General features: G+C 43.7%; 2 protein-coding genes and 1 pseudogene across 2 annotated transcripts; all 3 read left to right on the top strand.

Moving 5' to 3' along the window:
• The first annotated feature begins 10744 nt into the window (after positions 1 to 10744).
• LOC137144837 (olfactory receptor 6F1-like) lies at positions 10745 to 11674 on the top strand. The gene has a single exon (XM_067535323.1). The coding sequence runs from the start codon at positions 10745 to 10747 to the stop codon at positions 11672 to 11674; it is 930 nt and encodes a 309-aa protein (XP_067391424.1).
• Positions 11675 to 13484: 1810 nt separating this feature from the next.
• Positions 13485 to 14876, top strand: LOC137144840 (vomeronasal type-2 receptor 26-like; annotated as a pseudogene).
• Positions 14877 to 18773: 3897 nt separating this feature from the next.
• On the top strand, positions 18774 to 19706 carry LOC137144841 (olfactory receptor 6P1-like). The gene has a single exon (XM_067535328.1). It carries the CDS (start codon positions 18798 to 18800, stop codon positions 19704 to 19706), a length of 909 nt encoding a protein of 302 aa, XP_067391429.1. The 5' UTR covers positions 18774 to 18797.
• Positions 19707 to 20162: the final 456 nt, after the last annotated feature.

Below are 20162 nucleotides of genomic sequence, written 5' to 3'. Positions count from 1 at the left end.
GCGCTATGCCGGGTTGATACCTGCTGGGGTTTGGCCCATTGGCTCCAGTGTAGCTACGGCTGATTTACACCAGATGGGGATCTGGCCTGCGGACTGCAATGGAGCGAAGGCTGATTTGCACCAGCCAGGGATCTGGAACGAAGGGGGAGATTTTCCAAGCCTGACGAGGGGATTTGAACCCACAGTTCCCATTAATTTGAGTTTGAACTCACCCGCCTAAGCGACCGGCTCATTGTCACGCAGGGCGTCTGGGGCAAAGCCAGGCACTGAGCTGAGGTTTCTGAATGCCTGAAAGACGAGATCAGCTTCACCTCCATGCTGGAATCTCTGGGGAGGGTTTCTAGCCTGAGCTACGCACTCTGTCCATATAGGGCCAGGTTTTAAAGGTATGTAGGGGCCTACTGGGGATTTCCAGAGCAGCTGGACACCTCCAACTCATTAATGTCAAGGGGTATTAGGTGCCCAGGTATTGCTTGAGCACCTGTACAAATCTGGCCTGAAGTCTACACCATGGAGTCTATGCCAACAGACGGCTACACTGCGGGTTTTGTCAGCATAGCTGTGCTGATCACGGGTGTGGGGTTTTTAAGTGTTGACCAAGCCTTCGAGAAATTGTTCAAAATGTTCTTTTAGCCTGGCGCGCCCTGACTGTAAATTAATTTCGTAACCCCCCCCTTTCCCCGAAATGACAGTTTTAGGAAGGTTTTCATAGCTACCTATTCACTGACAGATTGATTTGTGGCCAGCCTTTTCAAATTGGGCGACTAAAGCTAAAAACAAGAATTTGGCTGGGCTTTGCAATGGAGCCCAAGGGAGTTGGACACTTGAATCCTATTGACTGTCAGCGGAGTTTGGGCATCTCAGTTCCATCATCCCCTTTCCAAATGCCAGACTTAGCTCATATATGGCACTTCCATGGATCTCAAAGCACCGGGTGGTTGTGCATGTGGGTGTAGGTGTGTAACGTGTGTTTCACTGCTGGCCCCTGCTGGAAACATGGAAGTCTGTTCAGTGTTTGCATGTGTGACGGCTGCCCCTGGATGGAGGGAATGAGGCCTGATCAGTGTGTGTTTGTGTGTTTGTTTCACAGCAGGCCTCCACAGAAAGGAACAAGACCCGCTTAGCGTATGTGTGACGGCTGCCCCTGGATGGAAGGAATGTAGGTTTATATTTGTTCTGTGGTTTTTTTGCTGCTGCCCCTGCTGGACTGTATGGGATCTGCTCTGTGTGTGTGTGTGTGTGTGCATTTGTACCCTCCTCGGCCAGGCCTGCAGCCTTGTGTCCTGTCAGGGCTGTGTGCCGGCGCACCTGGGGTACCGGGGCAGGGGCAGGTCCCAGCCGTGCAGCATCCAGAGAGCTCTGTGTGGGGAGAAGAGTGAGAGGGGATGGGCTGCACGTGACTAGCAGAGGGTCAGGATCCAGGGGAATAGCCAGCGTCGTGTGTTTGGGGTCGGACGGCCAGCACAGAGGGGGTTGTAACTCCCGACTGAGGTGTATTGGTAGAGCTGGGAAGTAGCGAGAGGACAGCAATAGTGGGGACTTTATAGGTTAGGATGGAGGCAGATCAGCTAAGGGGACCCAGGGCGGAGATAGCAGGGCTGCGGGTCAGGATTGAGGGGCGGCGCAGAGCCGTGTGAGCCCAGAGACAGAATAGCGTCACGGGGAGGGGACTGCGGGTTAGGATTGAGGACACCGGCCGAGCTGGGAACCGCAGGCAGGACAGCGAAGCCTGTCAGGTGCCTTGGCTGATCTCTCTCACTGAGGCCTAGAAACCGGGAACTGCCTTTCGCTCACTACGGCTGGGCCCTGCTGCCTTGGCTAACCCGGTGGGAATCTCCGGTTTGTTTACATCCCTTTCACGGCACCCTCCACACCCCGTTACTTTCCCTCGCTTGTGGGGACTCTGGTGGAGTTTGTGAATGAAGGATCGCCTTTCACAGGGGCTGGCACAACTGGCGTGACCCCTTTCCCTTTACACATCGGGGGGCTACTTGACATAGGAACAAACCCTCCCTTTCCTTTGTCTCACTTTAATCCATGCCTCCAACTTTCTTTTCTAATCAGTCCCAGTGGGACTGCCGCCGAGACCTGCATTTCCCAACAACGTTTCCATTTTAATGGCCTGCCTTGGGACCTATTAATACGACGAGTAACTTTGTTTCTGCTGCTGACCCTTAATATTTCGAGAAGTTTGTCGGCCCAGGTCTCAGCGGGACGGACCGTTTCTCAGAGTGCTGATTAAGACACGAGAAGTTATAACAATCCGTGTGTCCTCCTGTAAATCCCTGTAGAGCCACAGGCGCTGCCTGGCTAATTGGAGAGATTTCTTTTTAGTAGCTGTGTTGCTAACGGAGATTATTTTAATGAGGACACAATGAAGCAGGGATTTTTAACTGATTATTATTTTTATCTTAAGTGAGAGTGAGTGAAATTAACGTGTTTCAAATGCCACGGACCAGTGTTGCTTCACACTGGGGATTTGTCAGTACAGATCAGTGATCAGATGTAGAAACAGCGGCATCCTGAAGGTCAAGCACTTTACACACTATGGACAAACTGTTCATTGCCTCTTCTCTGAGCAGCTACCAGAGACCAAGAAAAGCTCTTGTTACTGTCTATCCCCTTACCTCTGCTAAACTTAGCAGAGTATTACAGTCACACAGCAAGACCTTTATCAGCTCCAATTCCCACCTGCTTTGCCTGTCAAATTAGAGACACTCAGAGTCAGAAGGAATATTTTTTTTCTGGTTACCAATAATCATGATATATTTTTACATTGACGTTAGTGCCCATGATTGTGAAATACACTCACGCATCAGCCCCTGCCCTCTGAAGTCCACTTCCCATAGGGAAGGGGCCATTTTCAGTAGGTAGATAGATAGATAGATAGATAGATAGATAGATAGATAGATGATGGGGAGGTGAATATAAATGCCATTAAACAGGTAGATGAGAGATGACGGATGACATGGCAGATTGACAGAAGAGTAGGTGGAGAATCCGAAATACAGATGGATGGACAATTAGGTGGATAAATAGTAAAAGGAGGAAAATGGACAGATGTTGTGGGACAGACAGACAGCAGGATGGACAACGAGGTGGATGTGCAGATGTTTATACAGATGGAAAGTGAGGTAGTGTACAGATGGACAATTAGATGGACGGATAGTTATATAGATAAGTGATTAGATAGAGAGAGAAGTGGGAGTACAAACTCACGCAAACACACACCTACACCACAGACCTGTCAGACAATGTGATCCAAACTGATCTAAGGAGGTCATTTCTCTAGGTCAGAACTCAGAATTTTGCACCCACACCGTGACTGTCTTCCCTTAACCTGTCTTCTGAAGTGGCCGGTAAAGAGATCAGTTGGTGTTACACACAGTTCTGTTATTTTCATATGGATACAGTAACCACTAATGGCTGACCAGGGCTGGGAAATTCAGTTATGGATCCTGAGTTTCACCAAGATAATCGGGGGTGTTTATAACTCAGACCCTAAAATCATTCGGGCCCTTTGCTGCTATTAATTTGATTGGTAGCATCAAGTGACGAATAGGCCTGTATGATAATCACAGCAACCAGTTATTGCCACAAATATTAATTGAGTTTTCGTTCCCCACCGCACACAGGACGCACACACACCAACGGTGCATGTAGTCACATGCAAGCACACACAAGTTAGACACTTAACCACCTTATGTGCTTAGGTAAATCCAATAGGCACTTATCTACATTTTTAGGTTCCTACATACCTTTGCAAATCTGGCCTTAACTTCTTCAGGGGTTGTCTACACTTACCTCCGAGATTCAGCGGCAGTCGACCGGCATTACGCAAGCTACGCAAAAAACTTGCGTAACTCCCGTCGACTTCTGTGGTTCTGTTCTTTGCGCCGTCTTCACTGCACTGCGCCGACGGGAATCACATTCCCGTCGATGCAGCGCTATGCCACTTGAGAAGGTGGCCTTAATACGTCAATTTCTGGATCGACTGAGTGGGTCTTCACTGAGAAATCGATCTGACGGCGGTGAATTTTCCTCATATTCCTTTGAAAATCCCAGTTCATGGACTTCATCCAACTATCGCTGAAGTGAACAGGAGAGTAGGCCCCAATCAAGGTTTTAAACCATACTTATCTGTACGGTGTAGTGTACACCACATCAACGGGTATCATCCGCAAGGTATTAATATAATGTATATTATTTCTCTGAGCTATTGGATAGACATTGGCTGAAATTTCTCCTTCCATATTTGACATACATTTTAAGGGGACTAAACATACTGCAATAGTAACATAAGGTCACAAAGTCCTAAATTCTTTCTCTGTACTATCAAGCATGCCTTTCTCAGAGCAAGTACAAAATTTCCGAAAGCCAGTCTCTTGCCCTTGCCCTTGGAAAGAAAAGTGGCTTCAAAAATTACTTCTGGACACGGCTTCGTTCTGAGTTATTTGTTGGCCATTGGGATAGAATCCCCAGAGGAGTCTATGCCTTGGGTGACTGTGAGAATAAGCAATTCAATTTTAGTCCAACTTGAGTTGGAACTGAGAAAGTAACTCAGAAGACCCTACCTACCTTTTTATCTTGACTCTCAGAATCAAAGAGTGATTGGTGCCCAGAATGATTCTTCAGCAAATGTTCCCCCCGCCCTACCCAATATCTAAACCACTATTTCAGCAGTAGCCAGTGGCTTGCCTCTGAGAATCTGCCAGAAAGAGGGACAAATTTTCAGCAGGTGTAAATTAGTGTTGCTCCCTTGGTGTCAAAGAGACCAGATCCCCAGTTGGTTCAAGTAAATGTGGATCCATTGGCATCAATGGGACCAGATTTCACCTCATCTCCTTTTCTGTTATCATATCACTTGACCAAACCTCTCTGTACAGTGACACAGGGACTTCAGAATATTTAGATCCATGGTTTGAGATGCCATTACTAACAGCAAGGACCTGACTGACACGGCAGACAGGCCAATGAGGCATCCAGGAGGGCAGGGGGTCCCATCTTCCGTGTGAGCTCTGCTGGGCAGAGAGCGGGACTGAGCTAAGGACAAAACAGCCAGTGGGTGGAAGGCCAGAGAAGCCAGGCCATGGTGCTGAGCTGAGTAGACGCACAGCAGCAGATTCAAAGTGAGAAACTGACATTTTGACTGAAAATGACATAAAAATTAATCATTTGAATGTCAATTTAGGTCAAAATTATCATTAAAAATTAAACTTTTCATTTCTTTGTCCTGACATGATGGATGGGGTTAAGCAGTAGATGGGATGTATCTTAATTGTAGTATAGTTTTTTTTGACACAGTTCCCATGGCATTCTTTAAACAAACACAGAAATTTGTTCTAGAGGAAATTATTATACGGCGACTGCACAATGAGTTGAAAGACAATAATCAGAGAGTACTAATCATTGTTTTGCGGTCAATCTGAGGGGGTGTATCTAATGGGTTCCCACAGGGATCAGTGCTGGGTCTGGTATTATTCAATATTTACATTAATCATTTGGATAACGGAGTGGAGAGTATGCTTATAAAATTTGTAGCTGACACCAAGCCGGGAGGGGTTGCAAGCACTTTGGAGGACATCATTAAAATTCAAACAACCTCGACAAACTGGAGAATTGGTCTGAAATCAGCAAGATGAAATTCAACAAAGTTAAGTGCACTTAGGAAGGAAAAAAACCCAAACCAAATGCTCAACTACAAACTGTGGAATAACTGGCCAGGTGGCAGTATCGCTGGAAAGGATCTTGGAGCTCCAGTGCATCACACAGTGAATATGTCAACAATGTGCTGTAATTGCACATTACACTGATAACATTCAGGGATGTATTAACAGGAGTATTGTATGTAAGACACAGGAGGCCATTGTCCCACTCTACTCCGCACTGGGGAGGCCTCCGCTGGAGTACTGTGTCCACTTCTGGGCATCAAAATTTAGGAAAGATGTGGTCAACAAAAATGATGAAAAGTTTAGAAAACGTGACTTTTGAGGAAAGGTTAAAAAACTGGACATGTTTATTCTTCAGAAAAGAAGACTGTGGGGGGAGCTTTTCAAATATATTTAGATCTGTTATAAAGCGGGCTCTGATCCATGGCCACTCAAGGTAGGACAAGAAGTAATGGGCTTAATCTGCAACATGGGAGATTTAGATTCTGACTGAAAGGGTAGCGAAGTACCGGAATGGCTTTTGAAGGGTGGTTTTGCACTCCCCATATTTGAAGGTTTTTAAATACAGGGTGGACCAATGCCTCTGAGGGATGGTCTAAGTTTACTTTGGCTATGTCTATACTGATGGTGGCAAAGTCGCCGCCGCCAGATCGATCTTCATGGATTGATCAAGCGGTCAGTGTAGACGCGCTCGATCGATCAGGAAGTTGACTGAGTAAAACCACCCCCTCAAGTAGCGTAGCACTGCGTCGATGGGAACACAGTTCCAGTCGGTGCAGTGCAGTGAAGACACTGCGCAGAAGGGAAGCACAGCAGTCAACGGGAGTGACGCAAGCTACTCTGCGTAATTTGCGTAACTCTGGTCGACTGCCGCCCAATCTCCAGGTAAGTGTAGACCAGAGCTATGTCTGATCCTTCTGTCCTCAGCAGAGGGGTTGGACATGATGACTTCTCAAGGTCTTTCCCAGCCCTCAAAATTATATTATCTTATGATTTATAATCCATGTTTGAAAAAGAAAAAAAAATTGTATTCAGTCTGAAGCTTGGAAAGAAAAACGTGGTTTTGTTTTTGAATGTCAAATCTAAATGAAATACATAACTTTGATTTCCCAACAAAACAATGATTTTTTTGTCAGGATGGATACTTTTCTTCTGGCAAATGTTGATGTCAACAAAAACACATGTCCTGATGTAAAAACTTTTTTGTGGAAAAAACCCTTGCTACATCTTTGTGGCCACACCTTCGGCCTCATGCTAGACCACAGAGTCTGTCCTCAACCCTCATCTTCCAAAGGGATTTGGTAATTGTTAGAAATAATCAAACAGGTTGTCCCGGGGGTGGATTGGGGAGACGGAACACTTTATTGCCTGCTCGTTTCACCTCGACGCCGCAGGTGATCAACAAGGGGGTTACTTTACAATTTTTTTATCCATAGCAGTATGTAAATGTATGCATTTTCAGCAACTCCCCCATAGACCCTTATTTGGTTACATTGACACCTATAGAATGAATATTAACAACTACATGATGAATACAATTATACTCACCCTTGTTTGTTGTTTACAGGATTACCATACAGAGGGCAGGCACATAACCTTAAAACCTATACATTTTACACTAACATTCTATGAAGTAAAGGCATGCCAGGGGGGAAAGAAGATAATGCTTTCTTCCCACCAAAGCCCTTGTGCAGGAGAGGCAATAGTCTCATCCCCTGCACAGATGGCCAGGAAAGGAGGAGAGGAAGAGTGATAACAGACTCTAACTAGAATTCACACCAATTAACAGAAACAAGGTTTGCCCTTGCCATGACCCTGTTCCCTGTAACTTAGGCCTGACCACTTGTCCAGCTTTTAACTCTTTACTCTCCTACAGTAATAAAGTCCCATCTTCAAAAGGTGACACAAGGCCATATTTTGAAAGATATTTAGGCACCTCGTCGGATTTTCAAAAGCACCTGATTTCAATGGGTGTAAAGTTTCTAGTTGCCTTTGAAATACCGACCAATGCCACAAAACCTTTAAAAATATTTCCCTAGCTAGACTTTCAATGCTCTTTAGGCTTCTGAAGTTGAAGGTAGATGTCTTAAAGGATTCACAAAAGCCCCTCAGTGGGTTATATGCCTGAACCCTATAGATTTCAATGGGGTGAGAAACCTAAACATCTTTAAGAATCTGGGCCTTACCCTATTGACCATTTTACCCAGCCTTTCAGACTCACCCTCCAAGTCACAATTCCTGTTTTGTATATTTGACATGGTACAGATTGCATCCCTCTTTCACAGCAGTGCTCGATATCTGTATATATGGAAATTGTGAATTGATTAGATGCCTGTACATTGTATCAAGTATATGAAGCACAATTCCTTGGTTTTGGACCAGTCAAATTCATGGTTATGGCATCCTCTCTTCAGCTGTTTGTCTGGGCCCAGCAAGGGAAAGGGATCACATTTTGGCATTTATCATTATTTTACAGCAAGGAAAAATGGGACTGGGGAGAGGGGGCTTAAGTAACACACCAAAACTCCCCCTAGGTAGTGAGGGTTTGACAAAGACAGGACAAGATTGCTTGTCTCCAGGCTGCTAGCACTGTGCTTTCACCAGGGAAATCTGTGAAATTTTGCTGAGATCAAACATCCTCAGGGTGCTGGGGAGGTGGGGGTGGAGTACAAAACCAACCCCCTCGTGCAGCCAGTTTGAACTGCAGTTCATTAGCAAGATAGGTAGGAGGAAAGCTAGTTGAAGGGTGATGATGGAAACGGATTCTAACCGATGACAAAATCCATAGAATTTGCCTGAGTCTTTTGGTTTGGCAGAGGCCAGTCCCCATTTATACTAACAACACTGCACACCACTCTGGCAGTAGAATGGGGGTTAAAAATAGGAGTGAATTATATGTATGACACACATTTTAAGGTCCCTTTATACTGCTAGAGTGGTGTAAAAGGACTTAAATGTAAACCTGAACCAGATGTCGAATATTCCCGTATATACTTAGGTGGGGAGAAAGCAAGATAAATTGCCCTATGAAGCGCCGTTTTTCAGCAACCAAGGCTACTGTGTGTCATCCACAGAAAAAAAGACTGTGAATGAAAGGAGAAGCTGTGTCAGAAGACATGGTAAGTTAGGACCACTAGCCAGATCCAGCCTATCCTGAAATCATAGTTTAAAGTAACCCGACTGAGATATTGGTTTCCCTTTCTTGGTAATGCGAGCTGCTTGCAAATTGCCATTGAAAAAGTTTGCCTCACCGAGGAGGCAACTGAAATAGGAGGTACTGAAAGAATGAGAATGTCTATTGTCTTATTTTTCATGTAGCATAAAGTTTAGGACGAAAAAAGGATTCTGAATATTTTGTGAATTGTATAAATAACAGATTCAATTTGTTTTTTCATCCATGCTTTTTACAAAAATTTTAAAAAATTGGTTTTGTCAAATAGAGTATTTTCTTTTTTCCAGGTTTTTAGCCAAAAAATGGAATCCGATAAGCTTTTATTTAATCAAACATTTTCAGGTTTTAAATAAAAAACCAGATAGTCACCAGATATTTCTTGTCACTGTAGCTGTTATTGTTTAGATGAAAACCCCAAAATTATTTTATTTATTCATTTTCAAAAATCTCAGTTTCATCAAAAAGGCAGTTTCCGTCAATAAATGTGTTGATGGAAAAATTTCAGGCAGTTCTAATCCATTAATTGATATACTACCTTTACTGAGACAGATAGAAAAGAAGTCATAGCTACATACGTATACAGATTGATAGAAAAGAAGTCATATAGACAAATGAAACAAATAAAAAATAGATACAAATTAGACAAATAGAAAAGAAGTCATAGATACATACATATATATCTCGATATTTCTATTTGTCTCAGTAAAGCTAATATACCAGTAAATTCCACAGGTTGATGTATTAGAACTATATATTATGACCGGCTCTGTGGATGTGGGGAAAGTGGTGCACATGATACACCTTGACTTTAGCATAGCTTTTGATAGCATCTCCCACCGTATTCTTGCCAGCAAGTTAAAGAAGTATGGGTTGGTTGAATGGACTATAAGACGGATACTAAGCTGGTTCTATGTAGCTTGCGTATCTCCCGTTGACTGCTGCTGAATTTCCTGGTCAATGTAGACCAGGCCTCCATTTACAAGCACAGCACATTTGGCTGTATGTAGGGTTTATACCGCTAAGCACCACAGGGAAGAGGAGGATGCACGCACCCTGTGGTGTGTTTAGCCACATGTGGCCAGTGAACAGCTCTGGCAATGGGGAAAGGCTTTACTGAAGGAGCTGCTGGATCTTTCCTTGCTGCCTCCCCCCTCCAGAGCCTTTCCCCACTACCAGAGTACTTCACCACGGTGGGGAAACGTTCTGACAGCCCCTTGCTGCAGGAGACTTCCTCTGCGGTCGGGAAAGGCTCCAGCAGTGGGGAAGCAGCAGAAGAAGACTTGGGAATCTCCCTGTTGCTGGAGCCTCTCCCCACGGCAGTGAAAGACTCCTGAAGCAGGGAGGCGGTGAGACACTGCTAAGAATAGTAGTGTGGATGTGGGAGGCACAGCTTAGCTGAGTAGAGTTGTGTAGGGTATCTACTCGGGTATTTATCCACAGTATTCAGGCGTATCTTTACTTGCCTAAACAGTGCCTCACCATCTACCCAGCTATTTGTACTCTAGTTGGAGGAGCGAGCTGTGTACGTACCATGCACACTACCAAAAGAAGTGTGCAGTGTAGACGTACCGTGTCTGTGTGGACCCTTCTGCTTCCCACTAAAAGTTGTCTATTGTGCTTTAATTTACTGTGTTTTGTAACGGGAGTGGGTTAATGGGAACTTTTCATCGAGCAGTAAGAGTACACAGACCTCCAGTTGTTTTTGCTGTATACAGACTAACACGGCTACCCCTCTGGAACTCTAGTACACACTCTGACACTGCACCTAGACAAGGACCATGATAGGCATGACAACATCTTAAGGTTGAACTTGAACGTTCAAGTTTGTGCAGCATTTAAAGACGTCTTCAGCATTTTAACTGCCTGCCTCTGAAGTCCTCTTATGTCTTTGCAGATGACCCTCATGACTAGTACAGAAAACCAAACCAGCAGGCAGGAGTTCATCTTGCTCGGCTTTCCCGGCACTTGGCATTTACGGATATCCCTTGCTGTGCTGTTTTCTGTGATGTACATGCTAACAATCCTGGGGAATGTGTCCATCATAACTTTAGTGTGGAGCCACCCACAGTTCCATGTCCCCATGTATTTCTTCCTCTGCCATCTCTCCTTCCTGGAGATCTGGTTCACCACAGCATGTGTCCCCAAGGCCATAGGTGTCATGCTAGGGACAAGCCAAACCATCTCTTTCACTGGCTGCCTTCTGCAATTGTTTTTTTTCCTCTCCATGGGTTCCACAGAATGTTTCCTCCTGGCCGTCATGGCCTATGACCGCTACCTGGCCATATGCCACCCACTGCGCTACAGCTCCCTCATGAACAGCACCATCACTGCTCGGCTGGCCCTCGCCTCTTGGTTGTGTGGTTTCCTGGCTATCTCTGTGCTGGCACCTCTAATATCCAGGTTGTCTTTCTGTGGCCCTAACATCATCAACCATTTTGTTTGCGACATAGACTCCTGGATAGCGCTCTCCTGCACTGACACGCGACCCATTGAACTGGCAGCATTCATAATTTCAATCATAGTTGTCGTGGTCTCATGCGCCATAACGCTGGTCTCCTACTTTTACATCATCTCCACCATCTTGAGAATGCCGTCATCCCAAGGCAGGCAAAAGGCTTTTTCCACTTGTTCTGCCCATCTCACTGCCGTGACTATCTGGTATGGCTCCATCACTGTTCTGTATGTCAAGCCTTCCGCTCAGAACTCATTGGACTTTAATAAAACTATCAACGTCTTTACCACAGTTGTAACTCCACTATTAAACCCTTTCGTTTACGCTTTAAGAAACAAAGAGGTGAAGGAAGCCCTGGGAAAATCATTCGGTGGGATGTGAAGTCATTTTCAAACAAGCTGGATTTAGTAGAAATTTAGTCAAAAGAACCAAAACATTCCTGAAGGTCATTAATATAACAGAAAATTAGGGAAAAGGCTGATGCGGACAATTTCAAAGGGCAGCCAACTCCTGTTTTGCTGAAATAGGCATCAGATACTTAAATCCAACCTTAAATCCTAATCTTCTTTCTTTTTGCAGGTGATCATGTCTTTGCTTTATAGGTTTCCTCATTTAAAACAACTAACTGCTATTTTTTCATTGATGAAATCAATTTGTTGACTGTTGAACACTGACCTGATCTTGGAGGGTTTATAGGTTTGGGTAAAATATAACCAAGCTGCTAAGCATGCTTATGTACATAATAATGGAAGTTCTTCAGCTGCAATGTGAAACAGAAGAACCAAAATATATGCATTAAAAGTAGGCTTGGCTTTAGGTTTGCATCATTAAATGTTAATGGCTTAGAGGGAGGCCTTCTTTTAGTTGAAATTGTCGACACTCAGCATTTTTCATGACAAGAAATCATGCATTTTTCTGTATTGTCTGAAGAAATTATCAAGGATATCTCAGCACGGATATGGAAAAAATACTGAGTACATGAAAATTTTCATACACTATTGTCGTATATATTAACATATATAAAACTTATATTATATATTTATAACATAGTCTATTATTTCTGTAAATTGGCTTAAGGGGTCTGATGAAAAAGGTAGCTATGCTTGTTTGCCAGGTAGATGAGAGATGGAAAAAACTGAAGCATTTTAGCAAATCACCAGGTGCCTAAACCACTGCCAACTCTTAAGATGAACTGTCAATTAGTTTGCTTATTGCTTATTTCTAGGAATAGTCATTTAGTAGATTTTCTTTTATATGGCCTAGTTCAGACAGGGCAAAGCCGGAAGGGAGAAGGGGTGAACCTGACTCTCTGTGACCTTTTCTTGATGTGCGGGGGTGAAAAGCAGGCAGTCGGAATATGTTCACACCTGCCAGGCTAACTACTCGAAACCACAAAACCGCATCCTGTTTGGCATTCCTTGTAATGTTTGCCTCTGCCTGACAATTCTTTCCATTTGATCCGCTATGTAATACTTTTGATTGACATGTCTCAGTAACTTTGGGGGTAGCAGAGGGAGGTAGCAAGTCTGTGTCAGGTGGATCACACTGAAAGATCTCCAGGCGCAGACGGAAGGACCGGCCATCTGGAAATCTGTGACTGAATCACCCAAAGACAGCCTCAGACTTATGGGGTAACTATCAGTGTGGCATACTCTAACAACCTATGTGTTTGTGCTTAAGACTAATAAGTGGAGACTTCCGGTAAAAGCATTCCGATGGGAATTGCTGGAGACTAATCAAATAAAGTTTTGCGGGGTGAAGAGCACTTGGTTTTGACTTGTCTATGCCAGCCATATAGCAGGTGGAGGTGCTGCGTTTCCTTTGGTTTCTTTCATGATACTGACTCACAGAGACTAAAAGTCACTGGGTCGAGGAACGCTGGGTAACAATTGGACGGGGCTCCCCACATCAGTACAAGATGGGGAGGGGTTGAGCCTTGTGAATGGGGGAACCCTTGGGGATGGAAGGCTGACTCACCACCTCACCACCCTCAAGCATCTTCAGGTGTGTAATGACTACCCAATAGCTCACCTTGTATTTTAAGTGGCACTGTCTTTTGCTGTTGCTGAGCAGGAATGGACTAAGCTCCTAAAGGAGTTTGGATGGGAAGTAGAAACTGAAGTTTTCAATCACCATAACAATAACCGTATAGTTCAAATGTGACCACGGATTTACCCTACAGATGCCAGCAATGGGATTCGTTCAACTAGGGAAGCATGGTAGGTTTTGTGGTGACACTGACCAAGATCTGTTTGTTTGGACTGAATTAGAACTAGTCAACTTTGTGTCATAAGCCCCGTAATGCTAATACTTCTTCAACATAGCTACAGCTGTCGGGGTGGCTGACCTCACCCTGGCGAAGACACGGTTAGAACAACTGTAGAATGCTCAATCTCCCAACCATCTCCCCCAACTCCTTAGTTTAAAGCTCTCTTGCTCAGTTGTGCCAGCCTCCATCCTATGTAATATCCAGCAGGAAATACTTATTTTCAATGTGGTTCATTTTTTCTGTAAGAGCTGACGAAGTGAAATATATCCCCAGCATCATTGCATTGATTCAAGAGGAGTTACACTGTCTATCTATCTAGCTACCTACCTATCTATCTATCTATCTATGTATCTATCTAAACACAATAATCACTGGAGTATCCCTTTCTCTGATGTCATTCCCTCTTGATCACCTAATATGTAGGGAATGGTTTATTTCATTTGGTTGGACACTGGCTAAACTGATTTGTGTCAGGGAAACAATCTGATGTGTCTGAGATAAGGAGACATCATTTTCTTTCTTTCAGATGTGGATCATGGTGATAGGTGCCCAGAACATCAGGATCCAAACAGGGACAAGATAAATGCATACCTAAGACTGCAAACTTCCTCTCCTATGAAGAAACTTTGGGATTTGTTTTGGCTTCTTTTGCGCTTTTTACTTTCTCTTCTCACATTCTGGGTGCTAGGAATGTTTATTAAACACCAGGACACTCCCATAGTGAGGGCCAACAACCGGGATCTCACCTACCTTCTTCTCACCTCCCTCCTGCTCTGCTTCCTCTGCACCTTGATATTCATTGGCCGGCCTGGGCAGGTGATCTGCCTTCTCCGACAAACAGCTTTTGGTATCATCTTCTCAGTCTCCGTTTCTTCCGTGCTGGCAAAAACCATCACTGTGGTTCTGGCCTTCAAGGCCACAAAGCCAGGAGCAAGGATGAGGAAGTGGATGGGGAAAAGACTGGCCAGTTCCGTCGTCAGTTCCTGTTCCCTTGTCCAAGTAGGGATCTGCACTGTCTGGCTGGGAACAGCTCCCCCGTTCCCCGAGTTGGACATGAAATCAGAGACTGGACAGATCTTAGTGCAATGCAATGAGGGGTCAAATACCACCTTCTACTGTGTCCTGGGCTACACGGCCTTTCTGGCCCTTGTCAGCTTCACGGTTGCCTTCCTAGCCCAGAAGGTGCCTGATAGTTTCAGTGAGGCCAAGTTCATCACCTTCAGCATGCTGGTATTCTGCAGCGCCCTTTTCCACCTCCAGCCACTGGTTCTGGCACAGGACGATCACCAGGCCAACTCCTACACTGGCCGCTGATCATTCATCCCTTTTTCCAGGGAGTGTCTGCAGAGCTTTCTGCTCTCTGGAGCTTTTCCCGTCTCTAGTCCCTGGCAGCCCTAACTCATCGGATCTCTTTCCCCTCAGATTTTTGCTGAGCCTTTACAGCCCCAGATGTTTCCTAATATCCCAAACTTTTTCCCTAGGAGGGCGGTGAAGCACTGGAGTGGGTGAACTAGGGAGGTGATGGAATCTCCATCCTTAGAGGTTTTTAAGGTGCAGCTTGACAAAGCCCTGGCTGGGATGGTTTAGTTGGGGTTGGTCCTGCTAAAGTAGGGGCTTGGACTAGATGATCTCCTGAGGTCGCGGCCAACCCTCGTCTTCTGTGATTCTATGAGGTCTTGTCTCACCCTCTTAATTGGACGACATGGCAGCGCCTGTTCTGAGACAGGAACACTTAGATCTGTTTCATTTTTGCTGCACCTGTAATTTACTTTCCTCGCCTTTCCAAATAAACCCTCCCTGTCTCACAAGCCAGATTTTATCTGACCCGCAAGACTGCCAAAACTGGTTGGAGGTTTTAGTCGTCTGCTGAAAATTACAACCAAAAACAACTTTATTTTCATTTGAGTCAACATCTCTAGTGAAAAATGTGTGTCCAGAGAAAGAAATTTGCAAACCAAGAAATCTGCACTTGACAGCTAAAGACAAATGAGAGAAACTGCTGAAAACACAACATTTCGGACCCAACACAAATGGAAAACCAATGGCCAAAAAAAAAAAAAAAAGAGTCAATTTGGGGTTATGAACTTTGTGATAAAAATAAATCCTTGTGAGGAAAGCTGAGGCTTCCTGGGGAGTGGCAGAAAGCCGAATGACAAATATTCCCTTTGAAATTAGAATCTTAATTTGTTAATTTTAGAAATAACACTCTGAAATATCACCAACATAATTAACCCCAATGGGTTAGCGCAAGACAAAGCATATGACCCTGTATAAGATATATAAGAGGATGCTCGAGACCATTCTTTCAAGAAGAGAAGATGTTTCTCATGTCACGATGAGCGTACATCGGGAAAGAAGAACAGCAGAAACCATTAGGTAGCCAGTGAAGGTCTCTGAAGAGGATTTTCTGAAGGAGAATGAACGGTAAATATCCCCACGGCTATGATAGGAAACACAACATTTGGCTGAACAGAGCAGAATTATAATTCAGCCAAAACCCAATTTGTGATATGTAATCATATAAAATGCAAGGGGCTAGATTTTTAAGGTACTTATGCACCTCTTGTGCTTTTCAAAAGCACCTAGGCACCTCTACTCATTCATTTGCATGGGAGTAAGCCAGCTAGATGATTTTGAGAATCACAGTGGGCCCCTAGAGACCCTGGGCATTCTGGCTGAAAATCCTCAGGTGACGTCAATCGTAATTCTCATTTATTTTCCTCGGAGCAGGCTATGAGTTATGCACCATTGCTCAGATTTTTAAAGCCAAATAAGGAATGTCGTATTTAAATCCTTTAGTGAACTTTGCAAATGTGGACCTATTGTCCTGATTCTACTCCTCTTGAATGCTGGGATTTCCAATGGGATTTCAGTGGAGTTTGAGTATCTATTTTCATTAGAATATCTCAGCTTAGTGGGATAAAAATCCCATCGTCTTTAAAAACCACTGTGAATAATTGCCTTCTTCTGACATCCATAATGTGGGCTACTTTTGTTTCAGTGGTGGTCTCAATTTTATTTATTCTGGGTACCGTTTGAAGTTCCTTAATCTCACTGCCTAGATATTATGGAGTCTGTGCTATATAAAAGCTGCAGACAAGTGATCGCTTACAGAATGGGTGCAGGAAAACTTGCATCAAATCTTTGGCATAGCTTCATCTACTCGTGAGTCTACTTCTCCCAGTTCAGTAAAGCATCCCAATTCCACGATATTAATTCCATGCCTGGACATCACTTACTTTCGTCAGCCCACTTAACAACATGGCTGATCTGTATCTGTCCTAGCGGCTTGTATGAATCTTCTGCTGCTTCCACCAGATTGATGTAGTCATTTAAGTCAGGCAAGAGATACTGGTGCTTTCAGAGGAAGAAATTCAAAGTTAAGTTCTTCCCAGAAGACCTGTTCCTTTATGTCAAATTTGGCATTGCTGTCTTGCAATTTGTGCAGATTTTAAACTTTTGCAAAGTAAGTTTATAAAGCGACCTGAATGTAGCTTTGTTCAATTACCCCAGTATTCCTTGCAATCAGTTTGCACAGCTGTAAACGGTTCCACAAGGTGCAAAGCAGGGGAGAATTGGGATGGTAGTGTTTAGTTTAACAAACTCCTTCCCAAAATTGAGAAAGTAAAGAAAATGGGTTTCCCAGTGTATTAGAATCGACTCAAATAAGGAGTTTTCCCCAAGGAATAGGGCAGTATGCTGCAAGTGGATGTAGTTAAAAAGTGAAAATCCAGCCTTGTGAAAAATCACGGCATTTAAAAGTTGCTTTTGTTCTGAAGGATTTGAAAAGAAATAATTCTGTGTGTGTGTGTGTGTCTCTCTCTGCCTCTCTGGTAACACACACACATATATATATACATATTGCAAAATGTTCATTAAAAAGATTACCAAAGTGGTCATAGCCAAAAAGCAGACTTTATTTTTCACCCAAAATTAAAAACATCACAGATTTGGGAAAATCAATTCTGCAATTATGTTTTTAAAACAAAAATCAGGTTTCACAATATCAGCAAATTAAAGAAGTATGGGTTGGATAAACGGATTATAAAATGGATAGAAAGCAGGCTGGATTACCAGGCAGTGATCAACAGCTCAATGTCCAGCTGGCAGCTGGTAACAAGCGGAGTGACCCAGAGGTCAGCCCGGGGCCGTTTTTTTTCAACATCTCCATTAATGATCTGGGGGATGGAGTGAACTGCACCTTCAGCAAGTTTGCAGGTGAAACTTCTTCACTAGGAGGGTGGTGAAGCACTGGAATGGGTTACCTAGGAAGGTGATAGAAACTCCACCCTTAGAGGTTTTTAAGGTGCAGCTTGACAAAGTCCAGGCTGGGATGATTTAGTTGGGGTTGGTCCTGCTTTGAGCAGGGGGCTGGACTAGATGAGCAGTATAAAATCCTACGGTGCACCCATCTGCATTTTTAGGCACACATTTCCCTTTGTAAATCTGCCGTGGATCTTCGGTTCCTCATCTTTAAAATGGAGAAAAATGCACCCTTTCTCCATAATAGAACTGTCTTCTTTATTTAGAACATATGCTTTTTGGAAGAGGGTCTCACCCTTTCACACTGCTATAGAAGCAAGGTGGGTGAGGTAATATCTTTTATGGGATCAACTGCGGCTGGTGAAAGGGACAAGCTTTTGAGCTTACACAAAGGACTTCTTTGGGTCTCACCACTATGTCTTTCTGCAGCAGCTAATGCAATGGGACTTTGATTTTGGTTAGATGTGACGAGCGCAACTGCAGTATGAGTAGGCTTGGAAAGAGAAGACCTTCTTCTCAGTAAATGTCACTAAACTTTGGTTTCCCTGCACACACACAAAGCGGCGGAAAAATACTTCCATTGATGATAATAAAAATTTACAGAGAGACAAAGTAAGAAAAATGCTGCTCGAAAATATGATTTAATGCTCTTTACTTTCTATATTTTGACGTCCGATACTGATAATTTATGTTTTAATGGTTTAAAGCTTTTACATTTTGAATCTCATCATCCTTAAATAATTATTGTCTGTCCCTCCCCCCCATCATTTCCCACAAATGTGAACATTTAAATCGATAAAAATTTTAAAAATGCTTTAAAATAAACAGCTGTCATAATCTTAAATTAATAACAATGACATTCTGCCAAGCCTAAACACATACTAAATTACACTATTTGATTTTTCTCTAGGAACAATTTACCTGGAAAAGACGTGTGAAGAAAATCAAACCGCCATCACAGAATTCATCCTCATGGGATTCCCGAGTACTGAAACAGTACAGATGGTCCTCTTTGGTGTCTTTTTAGCGATTTACCTTGTGACAATAATTGGGAACTTCCTCATCGTAATTACCGTGTTGACAGATCGCAGTCTCCACACCCCTATGTATTTCTTCCTAGGCAATTTATCCTTCTTGGAAATTTGGTACACGACCAATCTGTTCCCCAGGTTGTTGTTTGCCTTGCTAACCAAGGATAACATGGTATCATTCACAGGCTGCATGGTGCAATGTAATGTCTTTGGTGCCCTGGCCGTTGCTGAATGCCTCCTTCTCACCGTCATGTCTTATGATCGGTATTTAGCTATTTGCAAGCCGCTTCATTACATGACACTCATGAATGAACAGGTTTGCATGCAGTTAGCAGCTGTTTCCTGGGCAAGTAGCTTCATAGGGACATCAGTCGTCGTATGTTTTCTGTCTAATTTAAATTTCAGTGGCCCCAATGAAATCGACCATTTCTTTTGTGATATTACATCCCTGATAAAACTCGCCTGCTCCGATACGTACTTAGTTGACAAAATTATGTTCTTCTTTTCTTTATCTGTCTCACTTTTCCCATTCTTCTTGATCCTGGGGTCCTACGTTTCTATTTTCAGGGCCATCCTCAGGATCCCTTCCAACATGGGGAGGCAAAAGGCCTTTTCCACCTGCTCGTCTCACCTTATCATTGTTAGCACATTCTATGGGACGTTGATTGCAATGTATGTGGTGGTGCCTACCTCAGATCACCCTCCGGTGCTCAACAAGATCCTCTCTTTGCTGTACACGGTGGTGACCCCAATGTTAAACCCCATTGTATATAGTCTGAAGAACAGGGAAGTTCACGAGGCTCTGAAGAAGCTCTTTAGTACAACATTAGCTTTCACAAGAAAGATGTGAAGATGACCTTGGTCTTTTTTTTTTTATTATTTTCACCAGGGATGGGCTCAGAATTGAAGATATATTGTATTTTTCTCCAGGATGTCTGATCAATGCATAGAGTCACAGAATATTAGAGTTGGAAGGGGACCTCAGAGGTCATCTCAGTCTGGGGGAATTTGTGTGGATTTGTGGGAGTGGTGAATGAGGTGGGTGTGCTGTGCTGAGGGATTCTGTGTGTTTGGGGGCTATTGTGTGTGTTGGTTTTGCTGTTTTGTGTCTGGGGGGCGGTGCTGGAAAACCCCGGCGGGTGACGAATAAGAGGTGTGAGTTGCAGTGAAGAGCTATGTGTGTTTGCGGGTTATTGTGCGTGTTGGTTGTGTTGCTATGTTAGTGACAATCTCTGCCCCAAAGAGATGACCATTTAAAAAAAATAACACACAAAGGGTGAAAAAGAAAACAATTTGCACAGCAAGC

The sequence above is a fragment of the Emydura macquarii genome, unplaced genomic scaffold (genome assembly GCF_026122565.2).
Source record: "Emydura macquarii macquarii isolate MOO-44397 ecotype Brisbane River unplaced genomic scaffold, CSIRO-AGI_Emac_v2 contig_3487, whole genome shotgun sequence".
NCBI classification, from domain to species: Eukaryota; Metazoa; Chordata; order Testudines; family Chelidae; genus Emydura; species Emydura macquarii.
Note: the sequence above shows the minus strand (reverse complement) of the source record. Positions and strands in the feature narration are given on the sequence as shown.

Bases quoted from the DNA above. Each gene is read 5' to 3' on its own strand.
- LOC137144837 (XM_067535323.1), top strand. From the start codon at position 10,745: ATGACTAGTACAGAAAACCAAACCAGCAGGCAGGAGTTCATCTTGCTC.
- LOC137144841 (XM_067535328.1), top strand. From the start codon at position 18,798: ATGGGATTCCCGAGTACTGAAACAGTACAGATGGTCCTCTTTGGTGTC.